Source organism: Gorilla gorilla, chromosome 15 (genome assembly GCF_029281585.2).
Source record: "Gorilla gorilla gorilla isolate KB3781 chromosome 15, NHGRI_mGorGor1-v2.1_pri, whole genome shotgun sequence".
NCBI lineage: Eukaryota > Metazoa > Chordata > Mammalia > Primates > Hominidae > Gorilla > Gorilla gorilla.
The window spans coordinates 19,206,952-19,225,235 of NC_073239.2; the positions used below are offsets into that span (position 1 = coordinate 19,206,952).

The 18,284-nt window shown below is 35.1% G+C and overlaps 1 protein-coding gene and 1 pseudogene across 28 annotated transcripts in view; one reads left to right on the plus strand and one right to left on the minus strand.

Moving 5' to 3' along the window:
- The window catches only part of MIPOL1 (mirror-image polydactyly 1), a 363,261-nt gene that overhangs the window by 109,627 nt on the left and 235,350 nt on the right, over positions 1 to 18,284 (minus strand). Inside the window, exon 12 of one of the 28 annotated variants that reach the window (XM_055360790.2) lies at positions 16,518 to 17,551. The exons of the other annotated variants lie outside the window; for them this stretch is intronic. Coding sequence (XP_055216765.2) covers positions 17,425 to 17,551 — 127 coding nt within the window. The 3' untranslated portion in view covers positions 16,518 to 17,424. Of the gene's footprint in view, positions 1 to 16,517; positions 17,552 to 18,284 lie in introns of those variants that run through there. 28 annotated transcript variants of the gene reach the window in all.
- LOC115930760 (uncharacterized) lies at positions 7,368 to 7,468 on the plus strand (annotated as a pseudogene).

The window sequence follows — 18,284 nt, forward strand, 5'->3', positions numbered from 1 at the left end:
ATACTGTAGCTGACACAAACAAATGGAAAAACATCCCATGCTCATTGATCAGAAGAATTAATATTATTAAAATGACCATGCTAACCAAAGAAATCTGCAGATTCAAAGCAGGCCCTATCAAAACACCAACATCATTTTTCATAGAATTGGGAAAAACAATCCTAAAATTTTTATGAAACCAAAAGAGAGTATGAATAACTAAAGTAATCCTAAGCAAAAAACCCCAAAAAACAGAAAACAAAACAGAACTAGAAGCTTTTTACAGTACATTATGTTACTTGACTTCAAATTATACTACGAGGCTATAGTAACGAAAACAGCATGCCACAGGTACAAAAATAGACACACAGATCAATGGAACAGAATAGAAAACCCAGAAAGAAAGCCACATATTTACAGCCAACTGATCTTTGACAAAATTGACAATAACATACACTGGAGAAGAGACGCCCTTTTTAATAAATGGTGCTGGGAAAATTGGATTGCCATATGCAGAAGAAACTGAACCCTTATCTCTCACCATATAGAAAAATTAACTCAAGATGGATTAAATACTTAAATGTAAGACCTAAAACTATAAAAATCCTAGAATAAATCCTAGGGAAAACTCTTCTGTTCATTGGTCTAGGCAAATAATTCATGATTAAGATCTCAAAAGCACAAACAACAACAACATAGACAAATGGGACTTGATGAAACTAAAAAGCTTCTGCACAACACAATAAATAATTGACAAAGTGAACAGACAACCTGAAGAATGGGAGAAAATATCTGAAAAATATGCATCTGGCAAGGGAAAGAAACTCACATAACAACAGCAAAACCAAATAATCCCATTACAAAGTGGCAGTTGATAAGAATAGACATTTTTTCAAAAGACACACAAATAGCCAATAGGTATATGAAGAAATGCTCAACATCACCACTCATCAGAGAAATGCAAATTAAAATTTCAATGAGACATCCTCATTGACACCACTCAGAATGGCCATTATTAGAAAGTCAGAAAATAACATGTTGGTGAGTTGGCAGACATAAGCGAACTCATATACTATTGGTGGGAATGTAAATTAGGACAACCTCTGTGGAAAACAGTATGGAGATTTCTCAAAGAACTTAAGACAGAACTACTATTTGATCCAGCAATACTACTACTTGGTAACCTACCTAAAGGAAAAGAAATCATTACATTGCACTCGTATGTTTATCACAGCACAATCCACAATGGCAAAGATGTGGAGTCAACCTATGTGTCCATCATAGATAACTGGATAAAGAAAATATGGCATATATACACAATAGAATACTACTCAGCTATAAAAAAGAATGAAAAAAGATTCCATTCATGTAGCAACATGAATGGAATCGGAAGTCATTATCTTAAGTGAAAGAAGCCAGACACAGAAAGACAAATATTGTATGTTCTCATTCATAACTGGGTGCTAAAAAATGTGTACCCATGGACATAGAGAGTGGAATGATAGACAATAGAGACTCAGAAAGGTGAGGGGGTACAAAGGGGGTAGATAATGATAAATTACTTAATGGCTACAATGTACATTATTCAGGTGATGGATACCCTAAAAGCCCTTATCTGATCCTCACTTAATTTGCGCATGTAATGAAACTGTACTTGTGCCACATAAGTTTATATAATAAAAATGTATATAAGTCAATTGCAATGTGTGGATTTTATTTAAATCTTGATTAAAACAAATTAGATATTATGACATGAAACAATTGGAAGTTTTAACACTGAGTGGATATTTGATGATATTAAGAAATTATTTGTAGGCCAGGTGTAGTGGCTCATGCCTGTAATCCTAGCACTTTGGGAAGCTGAGCTGGGAGAAGCACTTGAGCCAGGAGTTCAAGACCAGCTAGGATAACATAGTGAGACCTTGTCTTCACACACAAAAAACCCCAACAAATTAGCCAGGCATGGTGGCGTGAGCTTGTAGTCCTAGCTATTCAGGAGACTGACCCTTGGAGGTGGAGGCTGCAGTGAGCTGTGACTGCACCACTGCACTCCAGCCTGAGCAACAGAGGAAGACCCTGTCTCAAAAAAAATAAATTCATTAAATAAAATACATTATTGTTAAATTGTTTTTAAGTATGTTAATGGTATTGTGGTTATGCTAAAATAAGAGTCCTCATCTTTTAGATGATACTTACTGAAATATTTATAAGTAAAGTAACACTGTACATGTGATTTACTTTAAAATAATACCAGAGAGTGGGGGTATGTGCATGAGACCGTGGATGAAATTTGATTGACCAGGGGTTGACATTTTCAGGGGCAAGTGATGCGTACATGTAGAGTTCATTCTGTAGGCTGTTGTATATGTCCAAAATTCTCCATAAGCTTTTCTAAAATGTATTTAGGCTTTAAAGATGCTTTAAATTTTATATAAAGTATTGAAGTATTTCTTTTGAGTATAAGGTTAATTTTTAATATTTGAAAAAATAAGCTCTATATTCCCAAGGCTCTCCAGGAAACACAGAATAAAAACTAAATACATGTTAACAATAAAATTCCAGCAATTTTCTCTCAATTCCATAATATAACACAATATGTTCATTAAACCTCCACTTTTGCTTATTCTGTTCTTCCAGGCTAGAATGCCCTCTTCCTCCTCCTCTCTATCAGAATCTTATTGGTTCATATACTTCAATTCTCAAGTATTCCATAAAATCTTGTGAAATTTATTCAAGCCTAGAAGAATCTCTCCCTTCTGTGACTTGCCATGGAAGCGTCCAATTATTTCATTTAACAGCACATAGTAACGTATGTTCATTTTTAGTATATATTTTTTCTCTCCAGTTAATTATAATCTATTTGAAGGTAGCAATTGCATCTTATCCTCTGTTAACTCTATGTTTCACAAAAGTCTGCACAGTCTTTAGTACACAGTAGGCTCTTAATAAATTCATATACAACTCAAAATAGCTATTTGGTTAATGGTTACTACTAAATATGATTGTTGTTACGTTAGTGATTGTGCTACAGCACAGATAAAACAACAATATTAATACCACAACATACTAATAAACATAAACTGTTATGATTGTATGGATAAAATTGCTGTTAGGCACAGTATTTAGTTTTGTAGCCTAACATATGATATAATGCTAGAGCTTAAAGGTTCAAAAAAAATCAAAGGGCGTGTATTTATAAATCCAGACATCAACTGTGGTTGTAATTTGTGCAGTTTGGTTGAACACAGACAAAGACTGTTAAACTCCAAAGCAGGTCAGATTCTTTTACTGTGTTAACCTGCCTTTAACATGGTCTCAGTGATGTGTTTTGTGCAATAAACATGTCAAGCATATCCAAATTAGGGAAATAATACTGAAGTACCAGTTTTGCTTCAGCAGTATTTCTGAGGGAGGCATGAGTAGAGGAAGGGGTCCAGTAGCAAAGTAAAAGGCCCAGCTATCAGGAGGATTAGATAATATTTATGCCACTGTCGATGGCCTTAATGTAACCTAGGGGATGTTAGTTTTCTCTCTGTTTCAGTTTTCTCCTTTCCAAAAAGGGATGATGCCTTACAAGGATGTTGAAGGGATTAAATAAGATAACATATGTATTGAACTCCAAGATATAAGACAGAAGGAATTACAAACGTAGCTTTAAAAATTATATCTGTATTTTCTAGGGTAACAGTTTTAACACAAAACATTGAAGAAAATGTTATACTTTGAATTTGTACTCTTTGGAAAACATGTTTTTCATAGGTTAGGGGACAAGTGATGAAAATTATTAGATTTGAATTTCTCAATATATTTTTGAACACTAAAATGTTGCTGTGTGAATAAACAACTCCTGAAAACAAACTGTTTATCAAAAAGGGCCAAATCTAAGTTCAAGCATGCCATTTTGACAAAATATTTTTTTAAATGCCTCACAAGAAAAAAATCAACCATCTTAACTACAGCGAAAACTTGTTCCTAAAGAAAAATCAAATGATTGCATATTGTGTTCACAAAATATTGCATTTAATGCCTAAAAAGCTAAAAAAAAGTTATAAATGTATTAACAGAATCTCAAAAAAGAGCTAATGATAACAATAAAAACTCAACATTGGGATTACAATAATAATGGGTTACCTTTATTACATACCTAAGTGTACCCAAGTACTGTATAAAGCATTGTACATGCATTATTTGATTTGGTTATTCTAAAACAATGATATGAGGCAGGTATAATTACAATTCTTACTTTGCAGGTCAGGAAATTGAGGCTTTGAGAGGTTAATTACCCGTTGATGGTCACTCAGCTAGAAAGGCAGAACCTGCACCATCTGTCTTACTGTGGTGTTAGCTCTGAATTAAAACACTGTATCATACAAAAGAATGAATGGAAAACAAAAGTTTTACAAGTGAAAAGGTGAAGGAAGACCTAATCAAAGTAGATTTAGAAATATATGACGTTTTCTTCATTATTAATTATAATTTAAGTGAACAGTGCGTCCAACTTTCTACGACAAAATCTCAATTTTCACCTTTTTTCATGTAATTTTTTCAAAAATTTTTATTTTTTATAGTTTAGAACAGCTAACCAAGCTTGATAGGACAACTAAACTTTCCATAGGTTAAAATAAATGAAAATCTTTATCATATTAACATTGAACAAAACTAAACTAAAAAGCCAGTCCCTATCTCTAGGCTTTTGAACTTCTTGATTGCTTTACACAGTAACTGAATATTGTTCAGTTGTGATTCAGTCAGAACCAGGAAGTTTTAGAAGATATTTTTGGGGAATAACTGGAACTACATTAATAGAATACTGATTGTCATAAAACCCTTTTAAGCCTAAAGAGAACAAGACATACTGTACAACAACATTTAAAGCTTAACAACTAAATAGAATAGTAAATTAAACCTTAATAAATTCATACATTTCATAAACATCTTAGGTTTGGAATAGTCAGTGGGGCATAATATTTTTATACTGAACTGAACTCATAAAATAATGTTTTCGGAATTATGGGGAAAACATTCAGTCAAGTCAATTTTGACCCTTGCAAACTTCTAAATCATTTAAACTTTAGAGAACTAGTTCATGATTTAAGGAATGAAAACTCTAGCTACCTCACATATAATTGAATCTGGAATATTTACACATTTAAATACCTAACTATAGGTAAACATTTATCGTTTTGGGATAGGGCCAGGTGGAAGGGCCTCATGGCAAAATAACAATGTTAAGTCCCGGATATCTGACTGTACTGCCAGTGCCACCCAGTCTTAAAAATACTGCTGGATCGTCATCATCATCCTCAGTCAATATTTACTAAGCTTTTTATGACAGCAGTGGCATTAGAAAGTTTATAGAAATCAAAACTAGCTTAAAGATCTCAGTTTATTGGATCTTGTACTGTATGTTTAACACTTATTGTTTTTGCAATTAATGAATCAGAATGTTCCTGAACAAAGGTCTTCAATTATTAGCTATTATTTTCATTTGCCAAATATTTTTAACTAGTTTAGATTCAATAAAAATCTTTAATTCATTTATTAATGCATGTGTCATGTAAAGAAAAAGAAAACATCTATAATTAAAATATACTAAATAAACCTAATTAAACTGAGTGAAATTTATTGAAATATGAAGGAATTCTCTCCTCTCCTTATCATTTCTGACTATAGCTGGTGTTCACAGGATTGAATTATTTTAAAAAGGCACCCTCTTCATCTCTAACCAGTCACAGAATCCTGCTTCTGTATCAAGTGGAAGAAGAATGTCAGGTTAATAGTTCTTTTAAAGTTGGTAGTATTTTTTTTAACATCTTATTTTACTTTTAAAAACTGCTTGAATTAGTGCCATGTAAAATACCTTCAAAAACAGTTAAAAATATTTGGCAAACATAAAATGCAAGTGAAGATATCATTTATATGTATATTTTCCATAACACAGGTGAATAAAGTCTACTCTGGAATTTAATTCCCTTATAAATCTTGCCTTTTGTAAAGCACAACACTAATAAAATCCATTTTAAAAAAATTAACCACATTGTCATAAATATACATATACCAAAACATGGATCAGTTTTTCATTATCAATTCTAAGCATTAAGCTTAATTTGTGCAGGTTACCATGCATGAGTCTTTTCAAAACTTACAAACTCATTGCTATAATATACAAAAGTAATACATGTACATAAAAAATTTTTAAATTCAAACACTTTATTAGGGTATGAAATGAAAGTTAAAATGTCCCCTTCTCTCACTTACCATGGATATAAGAAATCTGACTGCTAGACTCAGTCTCACTTCCCAGGCAACCTGCTGTTAAGTTTCTAATGTATCACAATGTTTAAGCATACACGTATATTTAATACATACTCATTCATTCAAAACACTTATTGAGCATCAGAGACATGCCAAGCACTGATTCAGGTATAAGATTCAGCGGTCAAAAAAAAAAATCCTAAAGGACAATCCACTAATACAGTATAGTGTCATGTAAGCATGTCTATTATGAAAAAAATAATAATAAAGGAGGGTAACAAATAGAGTGATGTAGTAACAGGGTACACTATTTTAGATAGTGTGATCTTGCGACATTGAAGCAGGAAGTTGAACAAAGTAAAGGAACAGACTCATGTGACACTCCGGGGGTAGAACACTCCAGGCAGAGAGAACACATGGCAGGGCCCTGGGATGGGAGCACACCTAGAATATTTGAGTTATTAAGGAACCTAGTGTGGCTGGAGTGAACCAAGAGTAGAAACATGTTAACAAATAAGGTTAGAGAGGTAGCCAGGGGCCAGAGTATATGTATACGTGTACAAACATCCATTTTATAAGTAATATCACAACATACATCTGGGGTCATAAAATTAAATACCTACAGGGTCGAGGAAGATGACTTTAAATTCACAAAGTAGGTGGAATAGAAAGTGTGGTGAAATGGCAAGTGCATGCCCCTTTTAGAGAGGGTAATTTTTACCTAGCCCTAGTCAATTGTCGAAATGCACGTGTGACGGTTAATTTTATGTGTCAACTTGGCTAGGCTATGGTAATGAGATATTTGATCAAACAGCAATCTAGATGTTGCTGTGAAGGTATTTTGTTTTTTTTGCTGTGATTAACATGTTTAATCAGTAGACTTTGAGCACAATAGACGGCCTCTATAATTATGAGTAGACCTTATCCAATCAGTGGAAGACAGAGATCCCCTAAGGAAGAAGAAATTCTGCATCTTGAGACTCAAGGCCACAACATCTGCTAAGTGCGGTGGCTCACACCTGTAATCCCAACACTGCGAAGTCGAGGCGACAGGATTGCTTGAGCTCAGGAGTTCAAGACTAGCCTGGGCAACATAGTGAGACCTTGCCTCTATTTTTTTTTTTAATTAGTGCTCACCTTGGGTAAACATACTAAAATTAGAACCATACAAAGAAGATTAGCATGGCCCCTATGCAAAGATGACAGACAAATTCGTGAAGCATTCCATATTTTTGGGAGAAAATTTTTGCAATCTATCCATCTAACAAAGGGCTAATATCCAGAACCTACAAGGAACTTAAACAAATTTACAAGAAAAAAAACAACCTCATCAAAAAATGAGCAAAGGATATGAACAGACACTTCTCAAAAGAAGACACTTATGTGGCCAACAAACATATGAAAAAAAGCTCATCATCATTGGTCATTAGAGAAATGCAAATCAAAACCACAGTCAGATACCGTCTCATGCCAGTTAGAATGGTGATCATTAAAAAGCCAGGAAACAACAGATGCTGGAGAGGATGTAGAGAAATAGGAATGCTTTTACACTGTTGGTGGGAGTGTAAATTCGTTCAACCATTTTGGAAAACAGTGTGGTGATTCCTCTAGGATGTAGAACCAGAAATACCATTTGATCCAGCGATCCCATTACTGGGTATATACGCAAAGGATTATAAATCATTTTATGATAAAGACACATGCACACGTATGTTTATTGCGGCACTATTCACAATAGGAAACACTTGGAACCAACCCAAATGCCCATCAATGATAGACTGGATAAAGAAAATGTAGCACATATACACCATGGAATACTATGCAGCCATAAAGAAGAGTGAGTTCAGGGTTGGGTGTGGTGGCTCATGCCTGTAATCCTGGCACTTTGGGAGGCCGAGGCAGGTGGATCACCTGAGATAAGGAGTTTGAGACCAGCCTGGCCAACATGGTGAAACCCCGTCTCTACTAAAAATACAAAAATTAGCCGGGCATGGTGGCGGGCACCTGTAATCCCAGCTACTTGGGAGGCTGAGGCAGAAGAATCACTTGAACCTGGGAGGCAGAGGTTGCAGTGAGCTGAGATCACGCCACTGCACTCCAGCCTGGGCAACAGATCGAGACTTGGTCTCAAAAAAACAAACAAACAAGAATGAGTTCGTGTCCTTTGCAGGGACATTGTTGAAGCTGGAGACCATCATTCTCAGCAAACTAACACAGGAACAGAAAACCAAACACTGCATGTTCTCACTCATAAGTGGAAGTTGAACAATGAGAACACATGGACACAGGAAGGGGACCATCACACACTGGGGCCTGTTGGAGGTTGGGGGGCAAGGGGAGGGATAGCATTAGGAGAAATACCTAATGTAGATGATGGGTTGATGGGTGCAGCAAACCACCATGGTACATGTATACCTGTGTAACAAACCTGCACATTCTGCACATGTATCCCAGAACTGAAAGTATAATTTAAAAAAAAAATTAGGCATGGTGGCATGTGCCTGTAGTCCTAGCTACTCAGGAGGCTGAGGCAGGAGGATCATTTCAGCATGGGAGTTTGAGGCTGCAGTGAGCTGTGATTGCACCACTGCACTCCAGCCTAGGAAACAGAGCGAGACCCTGAGTCAAAAATAAAAAATTTTAAAAAGTACAACATCAGCCCTTCACTGGTTTTCCAGCCCGATGGCTTGCTCTGAGATTTTCAGACTTGCCAGGCCCCACAATTGTTTGAGCCACCTTCTTAAAACGAATCTCTTGCCCTATTTATATACAGTCTATTGGTTCTCTTTCTCTGAAGAACCCTGAATAATAAACATGTCATACTATAATCCTAACGGTCCCACATTGCCAGATCTCCTAGATCTCATTTTGGCAATGAATTTAATATATTTTTTCCAATGATATGCAGACCAAACAAAGCAACCACGGAAAATATTTTAATTTATTTTTTCATTCTAAGAATAATGCTGCAATGAACAGTGGATAATGATACTATTTCCTAAGTTTTTTTTTTAATTCTAAATTTTAAGAAAGGTAAAATCCAAACAAATGTTTCCAATGATAGTTTTCAAATATGAACACTGTAGGTCTAAAAAAAAAAAAGAAATTTTTTTGGTAGGTGATATATTTGCTTTATTATATGGAGACACCATTTTGACCCACATCCGTGTAAATAACTAACCTACATGCTGGACTAGGTTCATGTCATCTAAAATCATTCATTCATTTACACATTTATCAATGAGTTCTTATTATATGCAATGCACACAAAAAAACATTGTGCAGGTGACACTTTACATCTGAATAAACTTTCAATCTAGTGTTAACTTTGATTGTTTATTCATTTGTTGACATATATTTACTAAAGTCTTGCTATACATAAAGAACGGAAGCACCAGTAGGGGAGTTAAGACACATATTCATAGAACTATTGGACAAGAAGGCATGAGGTATGTATTGCGAGAGAGCCACTGTGAATAACTATGGTAGGAATTTTACATAGTGAGATCACTTCTAACGGACAAGATTAGAAAAGTATTAATAGAATAGCTGTTACTTAAATTATGATGTGAAGCCTCAATAAAAACGGGATAGGCAGAGATGGAGTAGTCCAGGAGGAAATGACGACATGAGAAAGCACTGAAGTGGGAAATTGTCGGGTGTGTCCATGGAATACTGAACAATCTATTTTGGGAGTGCACAAAATAGTCAATTCAGTGTAACAAATATTTGTTGAGCGCTTACTATGTGTGAAGCAGTATACCAGTGACACAAATATGAATGAAACTGGGAAGCAAAAAGATGACTGGTGAAATACTAAATTAGAAACAGGGCCGGGCGCAGTGGCTCACGCCTGTAATCCCAGCACTTTGGGAGGCTGAGGCGAGCGGATCACGAGGTCAGGAGACCGAGACCATCCTGGCTAACATGGTGAAACCCCGTTCCTACTAAAAATACAAAAAAAAAAAAAAAAAATTAGCCAGGCATGGTGGCGGGTGCCTGTAGTCCCAGCTACTTGGGAGGCTGAGGCAGGAGAATGGTGTGAACCTGGGAGGTGGAGCTTGCAGTGAGCTGAGATCACGCCACTGCACTCCAGCCTGGGCGACAGAGCAAGACTCTGTCTCAAAAAAAAAAAAAAAAAAAAAAAGAAACAGAGATGGCAGCAATATCGAGGAAGTTCATGAATGTTACATTAAAGAGTTCGGACTTCATTATATATGTAATGTGGTATTGTTAAATACTATTGATGGCTGAATCAGAGGGTGAAAATAAAGTTTCAGGAATCTTAAGTAAGGATGGAGAAGACAAGTAAACAAAGTAGCAAAAAAAGCTTGGGCATAAAATTATTCAGGTGTAGTCTAAGTAGGAAAAGGCAAAAGTGACAATGATTGCAAGGAAAAATCTAGCAAAAGCTCGTTATAAATTAAATTTAAGAAAGCGATGAATCAAAGATTGCCTATGTAGGAGGCAATTGCCACCTGTGGACCTATAATAATAGTGATTCTGAGTGCCAAGACCAAGGGAAACACTGCACTTTTTTAATCTAACAAAATATAAAACTGTATTTTTCTCAAGCTAATAGAAACAATGTTTAGAAACATCAAATTCCAGGACCTATAATTAGCAAGCCCATTCTAATACAAACTCTGGGTCCTTTGCTAGGCACAACTATTAAGTGACAAAATATTTTGTTAAATGCTCTTAAAAGGAGGTTGAGTCACTTTGTAGAATAACAATTAGCAGTTGAGAGCTATACATGTTGAAATTTAGTTTTATTCTTATAACTTACTGTGTTGAATAAGGCGCAGAAAATTGTGAAAACTGATAATGCCAAAAAAGTCCTTCTGGATAGAAAGCTATAGAAGATACAAATTTACTTCAGTAGCAATAGCCTCTTTACTAATTTAATTGTCTTATGTCTCAAGACAGCAAACATTTGTAAGTGATTTTATAAATTAAATTTATTAATATATCTCCTTTGCACAGTGCTTCACAGTTTTCAAAAACATTCAGATGTATCATCTCACTGATTTTCATATTAAGCAGGTTAGATACTATTGCTGTCTACAGGTGAGGCAATCGACATTCAGAAGTAGCTTAGTAAATGCCATATTCTATAAGTTGAGAGGAAGAAGAGACGAATGCTTAATAAATATAGTCCAAATCACTGGACATACAGAAAATGTATAATTTTTTTTTAAAAAAAACTGTTTTAATTTTCTTTTTGTTTTACATTCCAGAGTCACCAATAAATATATATATAGTGACTTGAACAGTGAAGCCAGCTGTAAATTTTTAAATTTAAAGGCCCTGAAAATAGACACAACTTAATGGCATAAAAAGACTGTTTGACTTTAAATGTTACTAAATAAAAATTTAATCTACCATATAAAGGGGTAACAAATTTCATAAAATGTGAGAAGTAGAAAAAGCTTTTCACGTCAAAATTAAAGAAACTGAAATCAAGCAAAGTTGAAACTTGTCTACGGTAATCAAAAAAAAATCTGATTAATGCCAAAGATGGAAGTGTAATTCAAGTCTTCTTGTGTTCTTTTTAATCACAGCTGTTGCAGTATGGTACCATAATGTAGCTCCATAGATAGTTAATTATTAGAGAAAACAGAGGTGTGACAAAAAATTTATGTCACCGGGTAGGCCAATTGACACCACTGATTAGAATATACAACTAATGAGGTCAGGATCAAGTGTTCAACCCCACTCTTGATGAGGGATTTGCATTGAGAAAAATATTGCTTCATGGCTATAGTTTGCATGCTATAATCACCAGTGACTTTTCTTATCAACTCGTAGTTCTGACCAAGAAAGAATATGGTCCAATAAAAAACTATCACTACCATTAAAACAAAACAAAAAAAAACCCCATGGATTCTAGTGACAGTCAGCAGTATTTCTGACTGTTAAGGACAGTATATACACAGACCAAAAAAAGTATATAAAGAGAAAAGGACCTATACTGAATAAAATTTACTAAAGTAATATAGAAAAAAATAAAGAATTTTACTTTCTTTTTGTGTATATTTCATCTGGCCTCTATCTTTATGGTTTCTATGACTTTTAAATGTATACTACAAACCCAGTAAGTAGGGTTAATGTTTATCCCACTTTTCACTATGTTAAACACTTATTTCATATAATTATTATCAAAAAATACTAGTTCAATCACAGGAAACAAATTACCTTAAAAAGTGAAGCATTCTCTTCAACATTTTTGTTCTAAAATGTCAAATTTACCATATTCTGAATGGCATTACAAATTCACACATGGAATCACACAAAAATAATAAAAATTTAAAACACACTGACTTGTTAATTATAATACGTATAATAAATCCTATACTACTGGCGCCAAACAAGGTCTAATTCTTGTCTAAACACTTTAATTTACACTTTCTTTAAGTGAAAGGAAATATAAGGAAGCATTATAAAATCAGCAAACATTGAAACAGGCATTCCCTCAATTAGAAAAGAGTTTGTTATTATTATGCCTCCTGAACTTAGGAATGCAGCACTACAGGTTTATAACAACAGGAAAAAAATCATTACTAAATACAAATCTAATCCCTACAAGTTTAAGATTCTTTCTTGATGAAACTGTCTAGATTTAGATTAATGAAAGTGTTGCAAATGAATTTAGCATTTGCTATAGCAATCAGGAGGTACTAATATTTACTAATAGCACTTTTATAATATGTGGAATTTATTTTAAATCTTTATATTGTTAGTCCTCTCCTGCTATCTTTTCTGTTTTAATGCAAAAGAGCTATCAGCTACAGTGGTAAGTTTAATATCTCTACCCTCCCATCTCACTGGCCACTGCTCCTAACTGCCAAAAGAAACAAAAGGCCAACACTTCATTTTCTTAGCACTCAAAATATTCTAAAACTCAAAGGAAACAAACAGAATAAAGAAACTCATAAACCTGTATTTCCATATTTCCATTTTCCTTATTTCCATACAAGGGAATGGAATGTTTTTACCAGCAGTAGCTCTTACACTAAACCAGAAAAAAAAAAAAAGACTTTTGGAAAAAAACCCACTTTTTTAAAAAAAGGCCAGTATCACTAATTAGTAAAGAAGAAAAAAACTGGGGAGACAGAGTCTCACTCTGTTTCCCAGGCTGGAGTACACTGGTGTGATCTCCACCCACGGCAACCTCTGCCTCTTGGGCTCAAGTGATCCTCCCACCTCAGCCTCCCGAGTAGCTGGGATTACAGGCACACGCCATGCCTTGCTAAATTTTGTATTTTTTGTAGAGATGGGGTTTGGTCATGTTGCCCAGGCTGGTCTTGAACTCCTGGACTCAAGTGATCCGCCAGCCTCCCAAAGTGCTGGGGTTACAGGTGTGAGCCACCATGCCCGGCCACTAATTAGTAAAATCAAAGGAAAGGTAGAATGAAAGCCATCATCATATTTTAATCTGCCCCTAAAACGAAGAGCTAATCATACATCCTCCATTGTTTTGGCTGTTGGAGAGTTGGGAGTCAGACTTGAAGTTTTCTCTTTTGCTGCTTCACAGTATACATGCCGGCTGTATTCTGACTCACTCCAGGCTCTAGCTACCTCTCCTAATCCTATATTTTCCCAGCCTTATTTTTTTCTTAAATATTGGTAAATAACTTTCTCTAATATGACAATATACATGTATAAATGTATATGTAAATGTAAACTGATTTGGATAGCTGTAAGTATTGCTTACCAGACATAATCCATTATCTATGAGTTCTATCTATCCATTTAATCTATCTGAAAATTACGGTTAGTTTTAGGTTCCTTCACATAAAATGGAACCTTTTCATTTCCTCTATAACACAGGAAAATTAGTAGAAAAACCTATTATTTCTATGAATTAGTTGTGTTTCACATACAGATTTGTAAGCACCATTTACCAGGTGTGTAAGAAATACTGTTTACTTTCATTTAAATCAAATTAAAGTAGACTTTGAGCTTGCAGGAAACTTAAGCTTGGTTTTTTTCGTAATTTCCTCCCCCGTCCTAGAGTTGTACATCCCAGGAATCTTATACTGATCCCATTTAAAATAAATTTCTGTATATCCTCACAGAGTGTTCTCTGTACCTTTAAAAAAATGTGTGGTAAAATGACAACATAAAATTTACTATTTTAATCATTTTAACTGCACAACTTACTGGCACTAAGTATACTAACAATATTGTACAATTATCACCATTATTCATTTCCACAACTTTTCATCATCCCACTCTATGTAAATCATATAATTCCCCACTCTTATAACTCCGTATTCCCCTTCTCCAACTCCGGGTAACCTCTGTTTTATTTTCTGTCTCTATGAACTTGGCTATTTTAAGTACCTCATATAAGTGGAATCATACAATCTTTCTTTCTTATCTGGTTTATTTCGCTTAGCCTAATGTCTTTAGGTTTGTCCATGTTGCAGCATGTATCAGAATTTCATTCGTTTTTGAATAATGAATAGCTGGATAATATTCCATTCTCTGTATATACCACATTTTGTTTATTCATCTGCTGAGGGACACTTGGGTGGTTTCCACCTTTTGGTTAATATGAACAATGCTTTCATAAACATCGGTGTACAGTAACTGCTTGTCCTTACTTTCAATTCTTTTGGGTATATACCTAGGAGTGGGCTTGCTAGATCATATGGTAATTCTGTGTTTGACCTTTGAGGAACCACCAAATTGTCTGCCACAGTGATTGCATCAATTTACATTCCCATCAGCGATGCAGGAAAGTTCTCTGTATCTTTTTGTTTTAGGAGAAACATGGAATCTCCTTGGAAGATGCAACTTCCCTTAAATTTTTGAGTGGATACCAAACATTCTTCCATGCATCACACATTGTGCAGGTCTCTTCTTATGATATATCTTCATTCAATATGTACAATTTATCTGTTTTTGGGTCATGCTCAGAACTGAGTGCTTCACTTCATTTAAGCATTTCACTTAAATAGTAACATTCCACTTTCCAACTTCAATCTCCTGTCTCTTCAGCTCTTGAATTATACATACTTGTGTATATATACATATATATATATATATATATATATATATATATATATATGTATATTTTGAGACAGAGTTTCACTCTTGTTGCCCAGGCTGGAGTGCAATGGTGCAATCTTGGCTCACTGCAACCTCCACCTCCCAGGTTCAAGTGATTCTCCTGCCTCAGCCTCCTGAGTAGCTGGGATTACAGGTGTCCGCCACTACACCTGGCTAATTTTTTGTATTTTTAGTAGAGACAGGGTTTCATCATGTTGGCCAGGGTGGTCTTGAACTCCTGACCTCAGGTGATCTGCCCACCCTCTCATGTTCAGAAGCCAACACTGACCCCTACTTTATGTAGGGGGTTGGAGGTGCGGTTAATACTAATTGTGGCCTCAAATTTACAAATACAGCTATTCTTAACTCCTTTACTCCTGTGTCTGATCACAATTTGGCCAGCTTTTTGTTCAAGGTGAACTTTTCTGCAGATACTCTAAATTCCATCCCTTCCTACCTCCTCTGGAATCTTGCTCTATAAGAATTCTTTATTTTGGCTTCCTCAAATTAGCCATAAATATACTCAAGTATTTGCTATTTTTCAAAAACAAAAATCCTTAACCTATGTTTCCTCTCTTCTCAATTATCATTACCACCTTTCTTACTCAAGTTTCTTCAAGGACTGCTCTATTGTCCAAATTGCTATGCTTCTTTACCTCCTAATTACTCTTCAATTCACAGAAAACTGATGTCTATATCTAATACTCTGTTGACTAAACTACTCTGTGGAAGTCACTAATGGCCACCGAATTTCCAATGTAAAGGATACCTTTGGTCCTTATCATAGTTAACCACTTAGTAACATTTGACTCTTTTTTCCTATGGGAAATCTTCTTTGGTTTCAGCGATATATTTTTTGGTTCTACTCCTACCTCAATGATCTTTTGTTTTAAAAAGAAATATATCTTAACATTGGTTGATCAATAACAATAAACCAAACACTGTGCTAAGAACTGAATATACCTAAAACAACCCTATAAGTAGGTACTATTACTCTCATTTTAAAGAAAGGAAAGGAGCTTGGTGAGGTTCATTTATACACGACCACACATGTCATGGCTGTCTAACTGCAAATCCCAGTGGCTTTATTACATCACCATAAATTTTTTTTAAGTAGCAGTGAGAAAAGTAGTTGTGAAGCATATCTTTGAACCAATAATTACTAATCTCTATTTAGAAGAGATCATATAATCCTACTAGACTCATGTAGATTTTAAAGAGTATTTGAAAAACAAGAATTTTAGCTTTATGATTTTCAAAAATGATTCAATCATCTTCCACAATTCAGCAGAGAAGGAGCTTCAGGAACTGGCATCAAGGTTTGCTTGTTAGGAAGTAATGTCAGTTCATGCAACATTATCATATACCTCTTGGAATTCTCTGATACTGTCACTTCATCAACAGAGCACCTACTGTCTTGTCCCATAAATGTTACTGGAGAATGTTCCATAAAAACCTTCCCCATCAATAAGGTGAATCTACTAATTACCACTTTGCAATGTCCATGGTCAGGGCACAAACCACACGACATTCATGTGTTCATAATTGGTTTAATATCTGCCTCTTTATTACTTTACCAAGAAGAGATCCTAATTTAATGCAGCTAACTGAAATATGCATGTAGAACATCAGCTCTCAAACTTGGCTGCATAAAGGAATTTTCTAGAGAGCTTTAAAAACATACTGATGTAATCAGCATGGGGTGGGCTAAGTGTCAGAATTTTTAGAGGCCATCAGGTTATTCTAATGGCAGCTACAGTTGAGAGTCATTGGTGTAAAAGACAGAGGAAAGAGTGTAATATTCATTTTATAGTCCAAAATAAAGTAGGTTGGTAGGATGTATTCATTCACCATCAGGGTTTTCGTTACCTGTATGCCCACTTATAGACACTAATTCTAATTGCAAAAGCAAATGATTCCCAACAGTCAGTGACCAACCAAACATACTTGATGTTTGATAACTGCATTAGTTTCCAAGGACAGCCATAACAAAGTACCACAAACTGTGTGGCTTAAAACAACAGATATTTAATATCACATAGTTCTGGAAACTACAGAAGTCTGGAATCAGGTGTCGGCTGGGCTATGTTCTTTCTGACAACTGTAAAGGAGAGTCCTTCCTTGCCTCTTCTAGTGTTTGGTGTTTGCCAGCAATTGTTGGCACTCCTTGGCTTGTAGATACATGGCAGTCTTCTCCCTGTGTGTCTTCAGATCGTCTTCCCTATGTGCATGTCTGTCTCTGTGTCCATAATTTCCCCTTTTTATGGGGACACCAGTAGTAGAGGATTAGAGCCCACCCTACTGACTTTATTTTAATTTGATTACCTCTGTACAAACCCTATTTCAAAATAAAATCACATTCTCAGATAGCAGGGGTTAGGACATCAGTATAACCTTTTTGGGGGGCATAATTCAACCCGTAACAATAGCCAACTACTGCAGATGTTAGTAATATTGCTCCAAAGCAGGAGTGCTTAACTTGGGGATGGGAAAGAATTATATCTTTATTTTCACCAACTCTCATGGAACTACAGTATTTCCTACAATTATGAACATGAGCAACAAATTGCTGTAGTAATATCAGTGGTTCTTGAGAGTTTGCACCCATAGAAATCACTGGTATTTTCATGTCACATTTCAGCATTTGCAGTTATCCAAAAATACCACTTACAGTCATCACTGGCTTGAAATTAAAGTTGTTAATGGACTTGCTGCTAGATCTAGTTATTTTATCCATTAATAATGATGCATGTATATCGTGATATATCATGACATAATATTTTCTTAATTATACTTCAGTAAAACTTATTTTGATTTAATTGCATTTTATGCATTTTAACTGTATTCTGAGAAAAGGTCCAAAGTAAAACAAAAATCTTTCAAAAACTTAACAGCACCCTTAGTGAATTCCTACATTTCAGACTTGAGGATTTTTTAAACTTAGTAATGAAAGAATATACATGGCATTGTGCATCGGTGTGTTTTTTCAA